Below are 13,923 nucleotides of genomic sequence, written 5' to 3' on the forward strand. Positions count from 1 at the left end.
TAATGAATATCAGGATTATATTAAAATCTTTCTTTAACACTGTTAGTATTTTATACAGTGTATATTTATTAGGGCACTGTGCATTGAAATTACGTATGTTATACATGTATCATTAAATTTTCAGTAGTCCCTAGTTTCATGATGGTCAATGTGACAATAAACTTCATTGAATAATTGTTCATGAGGAATAATTAAACCAAATACGAACCCGGAAATAAATATCCGATCGGTTTCCGGTTTTGTATATTACCGACAAGAAAACAGGAGGAAGTAAACACGGAAGCATGCATGGCTGTCTGTTGACAGTGACAGGAACATAGCGTATGATAGCCACGGTAAATTGCTGCAGAAAGACTGCAATAGGCCTGGATTAGTGCAGAAGTAAGAAAACAATATTTTCTCATCTATTTGATGACAGTGACGTCCTATTCTCAATCACGTTTTCCATAAAGGCTAATGTTTACAGTATTGCCATGTAAATAACATGTAAATAAACTTGAATATGATAAACCATACCTCAAAAGATAAACCATTTACTGAATACTTAGGTTATTTAATACCACAAATAAATAGGAAAAGAATTCCATTCTCTGCTTGGGGACTCAATGAATGGTTTATTATTTTTACTAAAGTGCCTATGGTTACCGTAAATTAATCGGTCTTTTACATAAAATGAAAATTTGCAAAGTGATTTGTAATGATTCATATCGGAAGTGTCATAAGTATTGTATATGAAATTGACCATTGTAGTATGACAGCTGAGCTACCCAGACGATTCAGCCCAAATTTAAGGACTGCATTTAGGTCCATTGAGAATTTATAACCAAAGACAATTCTATCCCGTTGTATACTATAGAGGTTTCATATTTCTGTTTAATCACATGACAGTTCTGTTACAGCAGAATTATTTACCTGTAAGGAAGGAATCAATGTTTGTATTATGCAGACACAAAAACAGGAAGCATGCTTTGATAACCGTTGATGGTTCTTCATCTGATAATAAAAGTCTTCAGTATTTCAATGAAAAAAAAAATAGTCCTTTTTAAATAGTTTTCATCTGAGGAATAACTGTCTCTAAAAAAAATATGAAAATATATTCATGCATAACATATCAGGTTTAAATGGTCATTTCAAATATCAAAATGAATTTGATTTTTTTCACAGTACTTTTATGAATTTGTATAGGGTGTCAATAAGATGTCAGAAGCTGAGGAAATTGAAGTAGATAAGGACACAGCAAATCCATCCAAGGCCTGGGAGAGGATCCGTGTCCACCAGCAGTACATTAAGGGTCCCCACCTAGACCCCAGCACCCCTATAACAGAAGACAAAATTCGCTTTGTATGTATATCTGACACTCATGGAAAGATTGAGAGGTCACCATTACGCATGCCTCCAGGAGACGTACTGCTCCACGCCGGTGACTTTACTATGACGGGACAGATAAAAGAAATTGAAAGATTTGATTCCTACTTAGGTCAGTGTACAATTTGGGAAAAGGCAGGGTAAACGGAAGAGTTGAGAAATGATTTAAGTTTGGAGGAAAAGGTGAGAGAGAGAGAGAGAAGGGGCAGGAGGACAGAGAATGTGGAAGGAAGGAGGAGGAAGGGAGAGAAAAAGGAGGGAGATGGGAGAGAAAACAGAGAAAATGAGGTGGGAAAGAGATGGAGACAAGAGGGAGATATTTGGATTCTTGTCCCCCCCCCCCCCCCCCCAACACTCCTTCACCAATTTTACAATGTGATTTATCTGTTCTTCTTTTGTTCTTGTGTGTCTGCATATGTTTCTGCACTCTCACATATAGTGTTCGTATTTCTTGTTTAAGAGATGTCCAAAGATTTTGATTGGTAACATTTGACACAACACTACTCATCTCCTTTCATGTACGTGCATTAAATACATTGGAAGCCCTAACGCTGACATCACAATACATGTATATTAAAACACACTTACAGCAAACACACTTATGATGAGAATGAATTCACGCTTACAATAAAAAGTGATTTTGGTTCCCTGTAGTTTTAAAACGTAACATGAACTTATTATATATAATAAAATCTAAAACAAATCAGAATTGTTAATCCGTAGCACATTGCTGTATGCATGTTTTACTGCAAATGGATTGAGTAATTACGAAATAGTAATCGCGTTTTCATGTATGTTTCAGAGTAACATTCGAGGTCGAGAAATGTTTTGAAATATAAAATTCAAGGCTTTACATGTAAAAGGGTTTTATGCTGATTTCATGTCAAAGTATATTCTGTTTCATCGAGATCTACTGAAAGGGTCTTCCCCAATTTTATTATGTAAAGCAAAATGTTTCAGCAGCACCATGCATTGATACTTCAACAACTGTATTATGATTATGTTTCCTCTAGGTTTTCTGCCATACAAAGTAAAGGTGCTGATTGGAGGGAACCATGATTTGACTCTAGATGAAGACTTAGGTGAAGCGAATCTTAGGTCTTTTGGAATCCAAAAACCTGAAATTGAGACTTATCTTAAATCTAGAGGAATAAAGTCTGTCAAGCAGATGTTAAGCCATGCTTTGTACCTACAAGATTCCTCAGTCAGTATATGTGGAATTAAGATCTACGGTTCTCCCTGGTAAGTACAACGTAATGCTATTCAACATCAGGTGCTATAATGATAGTGGTGAAATTTTTTTTTTAATTGACATTTTTATTTCCCAGAACTATCACTATAACATATAACAAATAAACCAAACAATAGAAGAAGAAAAAGTGTGGAAAGCTGCCATGGATGGTGCCCTGACTAAGCTCCACCTAAATAACAATATATATTCCCCATTACATCTCACAGGATGTATGATAGTGATGTAAATTGTACACTATTCTGTAGGTTTCTTTATCTATGATCATAAGGAATTATTTTCACTTAATTTTGCAAGATGCATCATTCATAAATTCTTAGATTTAGCTGATGATTATAACCTCAATTTCACTTTTAATCATATCTCTACTTGAATATATAATCATTTGCTAAATTGTTGCTGTGATATATATAAAACTGTGATTTTGTATTCTTGCAATTTGACACTTGATTTTATAAGTATGCATGTAAAATAATGAATTTCACACAGTACTCTCTGACTGCATAGGAATGTTGTAAAATGGAACAGTTTTCTCAACTGTTACTATTATAAGAGGTTTTTGAAAATTTCTTTGGAACCACTCATCTAGTATCTTGCTTGAAAGTATCTTGTATAACTGTTGGTTTAGATGAAGAACAAGGTACGGTTTGGGGCATAAACAGGCCGTTATTTTCGAAAACTTTAACCTGCATTCGGAAGGATTTTATTTGTATGATTTATTATTATGTTACACCGAAACACCAAAATATGTGAGATGTTAAGTGCACGTGTGTGTATTCGTGATATATAGTGTTTAAAACCACCACAGGAAGCCCCAAAGTTAATTCCAAACCTAGCGTGTTAAGACTACTGGAGGATAGACAGAAAGAGGACACCTATATTGGAATGTGACACTGCATAAATATACATATATATTGTCTTGTTCAAGGGCAATAATGAGCAATATCAATAGCTTCCACTGGAAATGAAAGTGCCAAATGGTTAAACTGAGTAACATGTCATTTGGTTCTCCGGTTAAAATTACGTTAAACGGTCATGACAAGCTGCTAGTATCCATTAGTTATTGCTGACTTAGAAAGATACAGAAATCTTTCTGATATTAATTATACCCCATGCAACAAGCTGCAGAGCGTATAATGATTTGAATCATTCAAAACTTTGAAACTGGCTACTAGACCTTATGGAACTATAACTGAATGGCCATCTTTCTTACAACTCTAAGTGCAAGTGAATTTAAACTTTAGTTTTCATCGGACACCAAAATACAATAACCAATCCTAATCAATTTAGAAATTCCCAATTCATTTTTGGTCCAATGCTGGAGAAATCAAATGTTATATTCACCTTTAAGGCATATGGAGGTGAATACAACATTCAGGTTTTACTAGTTTTATTGGATCTCAAATATTCAGAAAGTTTGGAATTATTCAGTCAGGAGATAGAGTAGCTGAGCTTTCTTAAATAAGAATTTCTGCTGGGGGTATATTTTGGCTTTATGAAATGTGCTTTTATTTTTCTGTCTCTCCACATGATTTGACACAATGATATATTTACAAATAAAGGGCAAAAACTCAGTCCACAAACTTAAGGATACATATTTATCAATTTTACACATGTACTTACATGTACAGTGTAAGCACCATGTATTACAATAGCGATACATTATTGCAGGCAACCTAGGTTTGGTGGCTGGGGTTTCAATGTAGAAAGAGGGAAAGAACTTTTACGGAAATGGCAGAAAATTCCTACAGATACTGATATTCTTATATCTCATGGACCCCCAGTTGGTAAGGATCATGTCTACAGAAATGTATGCTCAACTTTACTTTATAGCTGCATGAACAAATGCACACTGTATTTGTTTGCTGTTATGAGTTAAACAGTCCATTGTTACTATGTTTACCAGAAAATTTTGCCACTATATTGAGTAAATTTAGAACGTCTTCACATGAGTTATTGATAGGAAAGGGTTGATACTCAAATATTACAAGGTCTCAAAGAAAATGTCAGAAATGTGATTTAAATGAAATTGAAGACATATAAATGCCATTTTGTTCTGTCATTATTATTTTGATTTATGCCAAATATACATCAAACAATATTATAATACTCGACCATCCATGTTTAACCTTGTGCAACTTTTTTCAATAAGAAACAAAAAAGCATTATGTAATTTAACAAGGTTCTGATAAAGGCACATCATGAGCTTAGGGAACTTATGATAAAGATATATTATATTTGTCCATCCTCCATATTTGGTCACATAAGTATTTGTACATGATTACACTCACTAGTACATTGTTGCTGGATTGTCATCATATAATTGTATTATACCAATGAGTGGTCTCTCAAGATTTCATTAAACTAACTAAATGTGGTATTTATTGCTTTAGACATTGTAAAAATGATTGCTGATGATTGTTATACAAAAAAAGCTGTAAAAAAAATTTTGTTCTGTTGGTCAAACAGTCCACTTGATCAGCTGAATTCATTTCTGAAAGGCTACAACATAATTGGGTTATACATACATGTACATACTTGCAAAATTCATTCCTTATATTATTAAATGTAAATTTATCACTTAATAGATACATACGTTTAAGAGTCACAATGCTTTGTGAAGCAAGTTATGTTAATAAGAAATGAAGTATGATGCTCATCCATTTAATTTATATATATAAATGAAATTCAGATAATTTCACAAGTATTGCCGTTTTGAATCCTACAATAAGTCTATTCTGATTTTGCTTTCCCAATTATACATGTGGGAAAAGCATTTTACTTTTTTCTATAATTATGATTATGAATGTGCAATAAAAAGACTATCAGTTTAATTCAGTCAGTCTATATAATTATGTACTCTAAATCAAAAGTTGACCTGGGAAACACAGGAAAGGTGATATCCATCATACTTCAATATTTACATTCACTGAATCTTTTCTCTTATACTTCTTTTGAAATCAACATTGTTTTCACTGCAACAATGAATACATGTTTGTTGTTGCAAAGTTGTTCGATCTGATTTTTAGTACCATTATAAACAATAAAATTTCTTTCTTTGTTGTTATATCGACTGATGAAGGTAGCAATCCTTGCAGAAAATTTTTGCATAACCCGATAATGCAGGCTATGAATGCTTACTACCTTTGCCACCCAATAAAACAACAAAGACAGCATTTTATTGTTTAAATAAAATCCTCTGTCTGGTTGGCTTAGTGCCGGGCTTAAAGTGTTAAGCTCGTGATCTGTAGGTTATATTTTCAAATGCCACAGCTAGGAGTTTTGATTTATTTTTGAATGATTTTATTCTAAATGACAAATGTTTTGCCACATGAAACAAAATTTTAAATTCCCTGCTTACTATACTTACTATAATGTGCATGTTTTGATTGGTGGAGTGTGCCACTAGGTGTCTCTGTGGTCTGAAGGGTAATTCTGACAGTTCCAAGCTTAAAATTCCAGGCAGCACTATAATATTAATAATAATAAATTCTTTTATTTAGACAGGATAGCACAATTAGTACAAATGACTAGTTTACATTGTGGTCCTGTATAAAACATATTCACAGACAGATAAATGAGAGAATAGAAAAATAGATAACATAATATAAAATATATACATAAAATATACACACAATATCACTGGGGGAAAAATAAACATATACATGATATCTATATATCACTTATTTGAGTAATAATGCTGCAAATATGCTGATTTAAAAGATGTAATAGAACCACAGCTTCTGACAGACTCGGGCAACTGATTCCATAAAATTGTGGAGGATACCTTAAAAGCACTATGTATCACAGCACAGTAAAACACATACAATTATAACAAGCATGCTTTATAACAAATTCATGCTTATTGCAAAGTAATATATATTTCCTTATGGGAGAAAAATAAAATGTTATTGGATATAACAAAGTTTGGTTATATAACGAACTGTTTTCGTTGTCCCTGGAGGTTCACTATAACCATGTTTTACTGTCATCTAATGTGTGGGATGTCCATGTGTCAGAGTGGCAAATTCCAGTGTCCACAGTGACCTCATGATGTTGCTTGCTTTTTTCCTTGAACAAGACATTTTAAATCTATTTTCATGTTTCAGTTCCTAAAGGGTGTTTGCTTTAGATTTGGGTATAACTATTACTGAGTGAATGTGTGATTTGAAGTTACAGATTTTCCATAAGTGGAATAACACAAACAAATATGTCAGACCTATAGAAAGCAATTTCAAAGTGGTGGGTAGAGGACACATTTTCAATGATATTCTAAAGCAAAATCTAAAAAAGAATTTCGAAAAGTGAATTAACCAGCCCTTCCTATTCCAGTGGGCTTGTATACCAACTTTTATTATCCTAACAGCTAGGAAGATGGATTTTAATCATAATTCTCATTGTACATTTTATTCAATTAAACGTTAACTAACCTTGTAGGTCACCAAAGCATTTCCGTAGGATGTCTTTTCAGAGCCGTAGAGGAAGGGAATCAAAGATGCGTTGGGACAAAATACCAGATGAAACTGATATATTAATGTCTCACACAGCTCCCTGTGGTAAGATGTTCAAAATCGCTGCAAGACAGATTGTGATCTAGGCAAAGAGTAAAGTTAATTGATCTTTAAAAATACAAATGCACTCCAATAAATCTCCATGAAGACATTACAGTAATAGTATTTTTACAGATGTGCAGTCATTTACCTGATAATGTCATCTTTGTCAATGCATTACATTTTATGAAACTGAACTAGATGTGAATTTTCAAGGACAAATCTAGAGAAGGGGGTTATTATTAATTGTAAACGGGGAAATAGTATCGCTAATGTGCGTGTGTGTGTCTGTTAGTGTGTTAACTTGTGTCCCAGCCACATTCAGAAAGAACCATAAAACTAACGATGATCACAATTTGCATACTTCTTTGGCATTTAATAAGGAAAAACCTTTTGATTTTCAAGGTCATTGATGAAATATTTCTCTGAATTTTGATGACATACAATAATAATTACAATGAATTTATGTGTTCAAATGAACAAATTAACAATTGACTTTTGACACATATATGCGACTTTCAATCCTACAAAGGTAATTTGGTGAGCTAACTTTGTGTGTATTTTGGCATTTTATTTAAGGTTATTGTATATAAATCTTTGGACATAATGCTTATTATTTTCCAACTTGAATTTGAAGGACATATCTGAACAGTACGCAAGTTAGATTTGACTTCCATAATTCACAAACCACATTTTAATGACTTTATCATGAAGTTTGTTTGTATGTTGCTCTATATAACTAAACGTTAACATATATAAATCTTGATCATATTTTGCATTTTCAAATCTAAAGTGATATTTGTCAACAGAAAATTATGACATTTTTTAAAACATTGATATTATTTTTAGAACATCATGGTATACAGATCCTCATGCTGATAACTTGTTGAAGTTGTCACAAACTATAGACATCTTAGAGACTCCCCTAAAAATACCATAACATGGTTTCTTCACAGATCACTGGGCGGAGCTCATCTATGGTCATTGTTAAATTTACCTGGAATTTACCTTGTCAAGAGATCAGGGTGTTGGTATACTTTTGATATTCACAGGACTTGTCTCAGGGTTTCTGTGGGCATAGTGTTTTTATAATGGTTGTATCCCTGACACACAATCTACACCCACCCCACCCCACCCCACCCCCTTTCTCTCTCTCTTAATCTCAGTTATTGGCTCAAAGAATAATTTCTTTTATAAATATAGAGCTATCATAAATTAATAATATAAATTATTTCAATAAGTTACAAGTTTTAGAAAGTAATGCACAAATTATTGTTTGATTTCTGATTGTGTAATTTATAATACATGTATATAGAGAAGAAAAAGTACAACATTATATTAAAATTGCATTGTTCAAGGGACTTTTTTCAAAAAAAAAAATTGAATTACGAGAAAATAACAGTTGTGGACAGGTCAATGCTATCAAAACTCTGGTATACTGGGCTTTCTTAGACAAGATCTAAAGAATGCTGGTAATTATTGGCTGGTATTGTTATCGAAACACCTCTCTGGGGTAGCTCTGGACCATAGTCTCTTCAGATGTCCCTCTACCTGAGAATTATTGTTAAATATTTGATTGACAGGTGGCTTACCATTGATCAAGATGCAGGTAAAATTTTGGGGTGTCAACTTAAACTTGGATCATTAATGCATCCATAAAATGTTTCTTATCCATATAATATGTGTCTATATAACATCTTATTCTGTGATTCAAAATCTCCTTTGTCTGAGAGAGAGTTTCTACAGGTTAGTTTCTTGCTCTGAAAATGCATAACACATCTGCATAGACTAATTCATCCTGATTTTCCACAAGAGTATTTGGCCTCATTACACTTTTGCTTTCCTAAAGCAATTTTATATCATGAGGGGATGCTCCACTTAACAGTGCTCTTGTTGGGGATGCTCCACTTAACAGTGCTCTTATTGGGGTTGCTGCACTTTCCACCCCTACCCTCACTGGAAATTTATTTGTTAGAGGCTGCTTCTTACCCTTTGGGGCAGATAAAAGTAATATTTAAGGTTGCACCCCTTAAAAATTTCCAGGATCGACTCCTGATTTTCCATTACATAATAAGTAGTGCATGACCAGTAACATACATACTATATGTTAAAGGGGCATGGACACAATTTAGATTAAGCTGAAAATTTTCAAATTTTATTTTTCCATTTTTGATAATTACAATGTTTAACTAAAAATGTGGAAAATAAAATTTGAAAATTTTCAGTCCAAATCGTATTGATGCCTATTTAATGTTCCATTTTTACAGTGCATTACCATGATTGTATTAAATCATACTTTTCTTATAAGTTTGTACTGTGTTTTCAATTTCTAAAAATTATACTGATGCATTATGTATTCTGTACTTTATTTAATTCTAATTAAACCGACTCTATAGCTGAGTTACATATTGAAAAATACTTTATACATAGTTCACGTACATGTATCTCAGAAAAACATTTTGCATTGAACTTCATCGAATAAGAATGACTAGATTATATACATTGTATGTGGTACAAAGAGATTAAACAACATCTGTTTGAAGAATTGCAGATCTCTCTTATTATCTGGAGATATCCAATTTATTCGTTAATTGATGCTCTTTATTAGACTGTGCTCTGATTGAATTATAGCCTTAATGAGAAGGGTTTTTAAAAATTCACATATCTATAACATCCAAATAGATGAATTGAAGATAATGTATATAGCTCCAATTCATCCAAAACAAAGTTCTAATAGAATTGTAGCATATCAAATTTAGAGAATGAATCAGATATGTTCATGTCTCTCCAAATCAATTGTTGATCTCTCCTTGTTAGTTTGGAAGTACATGTGCCTCTAATTCATTGGATATCTCTATATTCGGGGATTAGAGTTTATATATTAATTTGGCATAGTAATTGATGCTCTAATTCAATTAGAGATAGCACTGATTGATATAAAATAAATCGACTGGAAGTAGAAAAAGAACATTTTATAGTTGTGTTAATCACAGAAGTATTATCCAATCACGGATGGAATGTATGAATTTTTTTGTATTATGTATGTGCATGATATTGAATGATGATTTTATTTGTCAGGACACGGTGACCTCACAGGGGGTAACAATAATGTAGGCTGTGTGGAACTCCTTAATACAGTACAGAAGCGAGTTAAACCAAAGTATCATGTGTTTGGACATATTCATGAGGGTAAGTCTGACCTCCTAACCTGACAGATGATTCACAACCCAATTTTTGTACTGTATATCAGTTTCTGAACATCTGAATGTCTCTATGTGCTACAGGTCTTCCTCTATCTGTTTATGAACATCTGAATGACTGTATTGTGCTATAAGTCTTCATCTGTCTGTTTATGAACATCTGAATGACTGTATTGTGCTACAGGTCTTCCTCTGTCTGTTTATGAACATCTGAATGTCTCTATTGTGCTATAGGTCTTCCTCTGTCTGTTAATGAACATCTGAATGACTATATTGTGCTATAGGTCTTTCTCTATCTGTCTCTGTTTATGAACATCTGAATGACTGTATTGTGCTATAGGTCTTCCTCTGTCTTGGTTTATGAACATCTGAATGACTGTATTGTGCTATAGGTCTTCCTCTGTCTTGGTTTATGAACATCTGAATGACTGTATTGTGCTATAGGTCTTCCTCTGTCTGTTTATGAACATCTAAATGACTGTATTGTGCTATAGGTCTTCCTCTGTCTGTCTCTGTTTATGAACATCTGAATGACTGTATTGTGCTATAGGTCTTCCTCTGTCTGTTTATGAACATCTGAATGACTGTATTGTGCTATAGGTCTTCCTCTGTCTGTTTATGATCATCTGAATGACTGTATTGTGCTATAGGTCTTCCTTTGTCTGTTTATGAACATCTGAATGACTGTATTGTGCTATAGGTCTTCCTCTATCTGTTTATGAACATCTAAATGACTGTATTGTGTTATAGGTCTTCCTCTGTCTGTTTATGAACATCTGAATGACTGTATTGTGCTATAGGTCTTCCTCTGTCTTGGTTTATGAACATCTGAATGACTGTATTGTGCTATAGGTCTTCCTCTGTCTTGGTTTATGAACATCTGAATGACTATATTGTGCTATAGGTCTTCCTCTGTCTGTTTATGAACATCTAAATGACTGTATTGTGCTATAGGTCTTCCTCTATCTGTTTATGAACATCTAAATGACTGTATTGTGCTATAGGTCTTTCTCTATCTGTCTCTGTTTATGAACATCTGAATGACTGTATTGTGCTATAGGTCTTCCTCTGTCTGTCTCTGTTTATGAACATCTAAATGACTGTATTGTGCTATAGGTCTTCCTCTGTCTGTCTCTGTTTATGAACATCTGAATGACTGTATTGTGCTATAGGTCTTCCTCTATCTGTTTATGAACATCTGAATGACTGTATTGTGCTATAGGTCTTCCTCTGTCTGTTTATGAACATCTGAATGACTGTATTGTGCTATAGGTCTTCCTCTGTCTGTTTATGATCATCTGAATGACTGTATTGTGCTATAGGTCTTCCTTTGTCTGTTTATGAACATCTGAATGACTGTATTGTGCTATAGGTCTTCCTCTATCTGTTTATGAACATCTAAATGACTGTATTGTGTTATAGGTCTTCCTCTGTCTGTTTATGAACATCTGAATGACTGTATTGTGCTATAGGTCTTCCTCTGTCTTGGTTTATGAACATCTGAATGACTGTATTGTGCTATAGGTCTTCCTCTGTCTTGGTTTATGAACATCTGAATGACTATATTGTGCTATAGGTCTTCCTCTGTCTGTTTATGAACATCTAAATGACTGTATTGTGCTATAGGTCTTCCTCTATCTGTTTATGAACATCTAAATGACTGTATTGTGCTATAGGTCTTTCTCTATCTGTCTCTGTTTATGAACATCTGAATGACTGTATTGTGCTATAGGTCTTCCTCTGTCTGTCTCTGTTTATGAACATCTAAATGACTGTATTGTGCTATAGGTCTTCCTCTGTCTGTCTCTGTTTATGAACATCTGAATGACTGTATTGTGCTATAGGTCTTCCTCTATCTGTTTATGAACATCTGAATGACTGTATTGTGCTATAGGTCTTCCTCTGTCTGTCTCTGTTTATGAACATCGGAATGTCTGTATTGTGCTATAGGTCTTCCTCTATCTGTCTCTGTTTATGAACATCTTCCTCTATCTGTCTCTGTTTATGAACATCTTCCTCTGTCTGTCTCTGTTTATGAACATCTTCCTCTATCTGTCTCTGTTTATGAACATCTTCCTCTATCTGTCTCTGTTTATGAACATCTTCCTCTATCTGTCTCTGTTTATGAACATCTTCCTCTATCTGTCTCTGTTTATGAATGGCTGAATGATTTTACATCAACTGTAACTTAAACAATAGGAATAGAAAGTAAATAAACTCTTGTGAGATCCTAAATATCAAGTTCATTTAAAACTTAATTCGTCATAGGGTCCTTGGATTATTTTATACCATATATATTTATGTAATGAAGTCTATTATAGGATTTAACATTTTTTTTGAAGAATTTATTGCTGTGTAAACTCTGGACATTTTATTTACAAATTGAATAAAAGTGTGAAGTACTTTTATGTTAAGTTTGTGAATTCCCTGTATTATCAATTTAAAATTCTCTGCACTATGTTATTTGTTTTCAGTCGCGTATGTATACATAGCGTTTTTGGATTTATTGAGATGTAAATTCTCATTTAGCTTAATTTTTGTCCAATCAAAACAACTGTAATAAATAACATGGAATTATACATGTATAAATGTAAAATATGATATGAATACTGTACTTTCAGGATATGGGGTGACCTCAGATGGATATACAGTTTTTATAAATGCCTCGACCTGTACCAGGAGATACCAGCCCACAAACCCACCAATCGTGTTTGACTATGCCATTCCAGAGGGGCACAGTAAAGAAGAGCTTTTATCTATGGAGAAGGGTTCCTGATATCAATCAAATCTTTTCTTCTTTTTTTTCATGTTTGTCATACTTGAGTATCTAAATCATTCAGATATTATCATGAAAAAACAGTTTTAAAAATGTTGAATATTGGCTTGATTTTTTCCTTCTGTGTTTGCTAGTCCTATTGTCCTTAGTAAAATTCAAAACTTGGTAAGTGTTGAATATAATATAGCTCTGAGAAATGAATTTTTAAATTAGAGAGAAATTATATATTATTAGAATGTAATATGATTTAATATTATATTTCTGACAGTAACTGTATTCTCAGGTTTTCATTTACATGAAACTAGGAGAGAGAGAGGCAGAGAGAGAGAGAGAGAGAGATTGTCTGTGATACTGATTTCTTGCATTTTAAAATGTTTTTTTTTTCCAAGGAATATGTTCAGGATACTGAGCAGCAGTACCCCATTTCACCAATTTGTTTACAAAAGATTCAGACAATACTATTACTAGTAGATTTTTAAAGGGCTATAAACTTAACAATGTTGCAATGAGAATCTTTTAGAGTTTGATCAACTCATTTAATCCTTATGTACCTGTTTAAAACTACTTTTACATGTACTACATAATCGTAATAAAGTTTTATGCTGTTATTTTATGTGCAACGTTTTTATCTTATTTTGAAAGTATTGAATATTGGTAAATAAAATCATGTATATGTTATATATTGTTTTTTAATTAGATTTTTTATTGAAATTCTATACATTAATTGCTGATTGAAATTCATGGACAAGTTGTAAATATATGTATGGCGGTGCTTGTTTTTTT

At 33.0% G+C, this 13,923-nt stretch overlaps 1 protein-coding gene and 1 long non-coding RNA gene across 4 annotated transcripts; one reads left to right on the forward strand and one right to left on the reverse strand.

Annotated features, from left to right (window-relative positions):
* Window positions 1-264: 264 nt before the first annotated feature.
* On the forward strand, window positions 265-13,912 carry LOC125646203 (metallophosphoesterase MPPED2-like). 3 transcript variants are annotated; one of them, XM_056140639.1, is made up of 7 exons: window positions 265-381; window positions 1,186-1,477; window positions 2,379-2,607; window positions 4,286-4,401; window positions 7,052-7,170; window positions 8,748-8,773; window positions 10,243-10,338. In XM_056140639.1, the coding sequence occupies exons 2-5, from the start codon at window positions 1,198-1,200 to the stop codon at window positions 7,147-7,149; spliced, it is 723 nt and encodes a 240-aa protein (XP_055996614.1). In that variant the 5' UTR covers window positions 265-381; window positions 1,186-1,197; the 3' UTR covers window positions 7,150-7,170; window positions 8,748-8,773; window positions 10,243-10,338. The 3 variants fall into 3 exon arrangements, with proteins under 3 accessions (XP_055996614.1, XP_048728342.2, XP_048728343.2); XM_048872385.2 differs by lacking the exons at window positions 7,052-7,170; window positions 8,748-8,773 and adding an exon at window positions 12,986-13,912 and having other exon boundaries at window positions 10,243-10,353; XM_048872386.2 differs by lacking the exon at window positions 8,748-8,773 and having other exon boundaries at window positions 10,243-10,354.
* LOC130046921 (uncharacterized) lies at window positions 4,985-6,689 on the reverse strand. The gene is made up of 3 exons (XR_008795992.1): window positions 6,559-6,689; window positions 5,985-6,082; window positions 4,985-5,116 (listed from the first exon to the last, which is right to left on the reverse strand). It is a non-coding gene; the product is annotated as an uncharacterized LOC130046921 (long non-coding RNA).
* Window positions 13,913-13,923: the final 11 nt, after the last annotated feature.

Source organism: Ostrea edulis, chromosome 6 (genome assembly GCF_947568905.1).
Source record: "Ostrea edulis chromosome 6, xbOstEdul1.1, whole genome shotgun sequence".
Lineage (NCBI taxonomy): Eukaryota > Metazoa > Mollusca > Bivalvia > Ostreida > Ostreidae > Ostrea > Ostrea edulis.

Bases quoted from the DNA above. Each gene is read 5' to 3' on its own strand.
- LOC125646203 (XM_048872385.2), top strand. From the start codon at position 1,198: ATGTCAGAAGCTGAGGAAATTGAAGTAGATAAGGACACAGCAAATCCA. The intron at 1,478-2,378 runs GTCAGTGTACAA...TGTTTCCTCTAG, and splicing joins AAGATTTGATTCCTACTTAG to GTTTTCTGCCATACAAAGTA. The intron at 10,354-12,985 runs GTAAGTCTGACC...CTGTACTTTCAG, and splicing joins GTTTGGACATATTCATGAGG to GATATGGGGTGACCTCAGAT.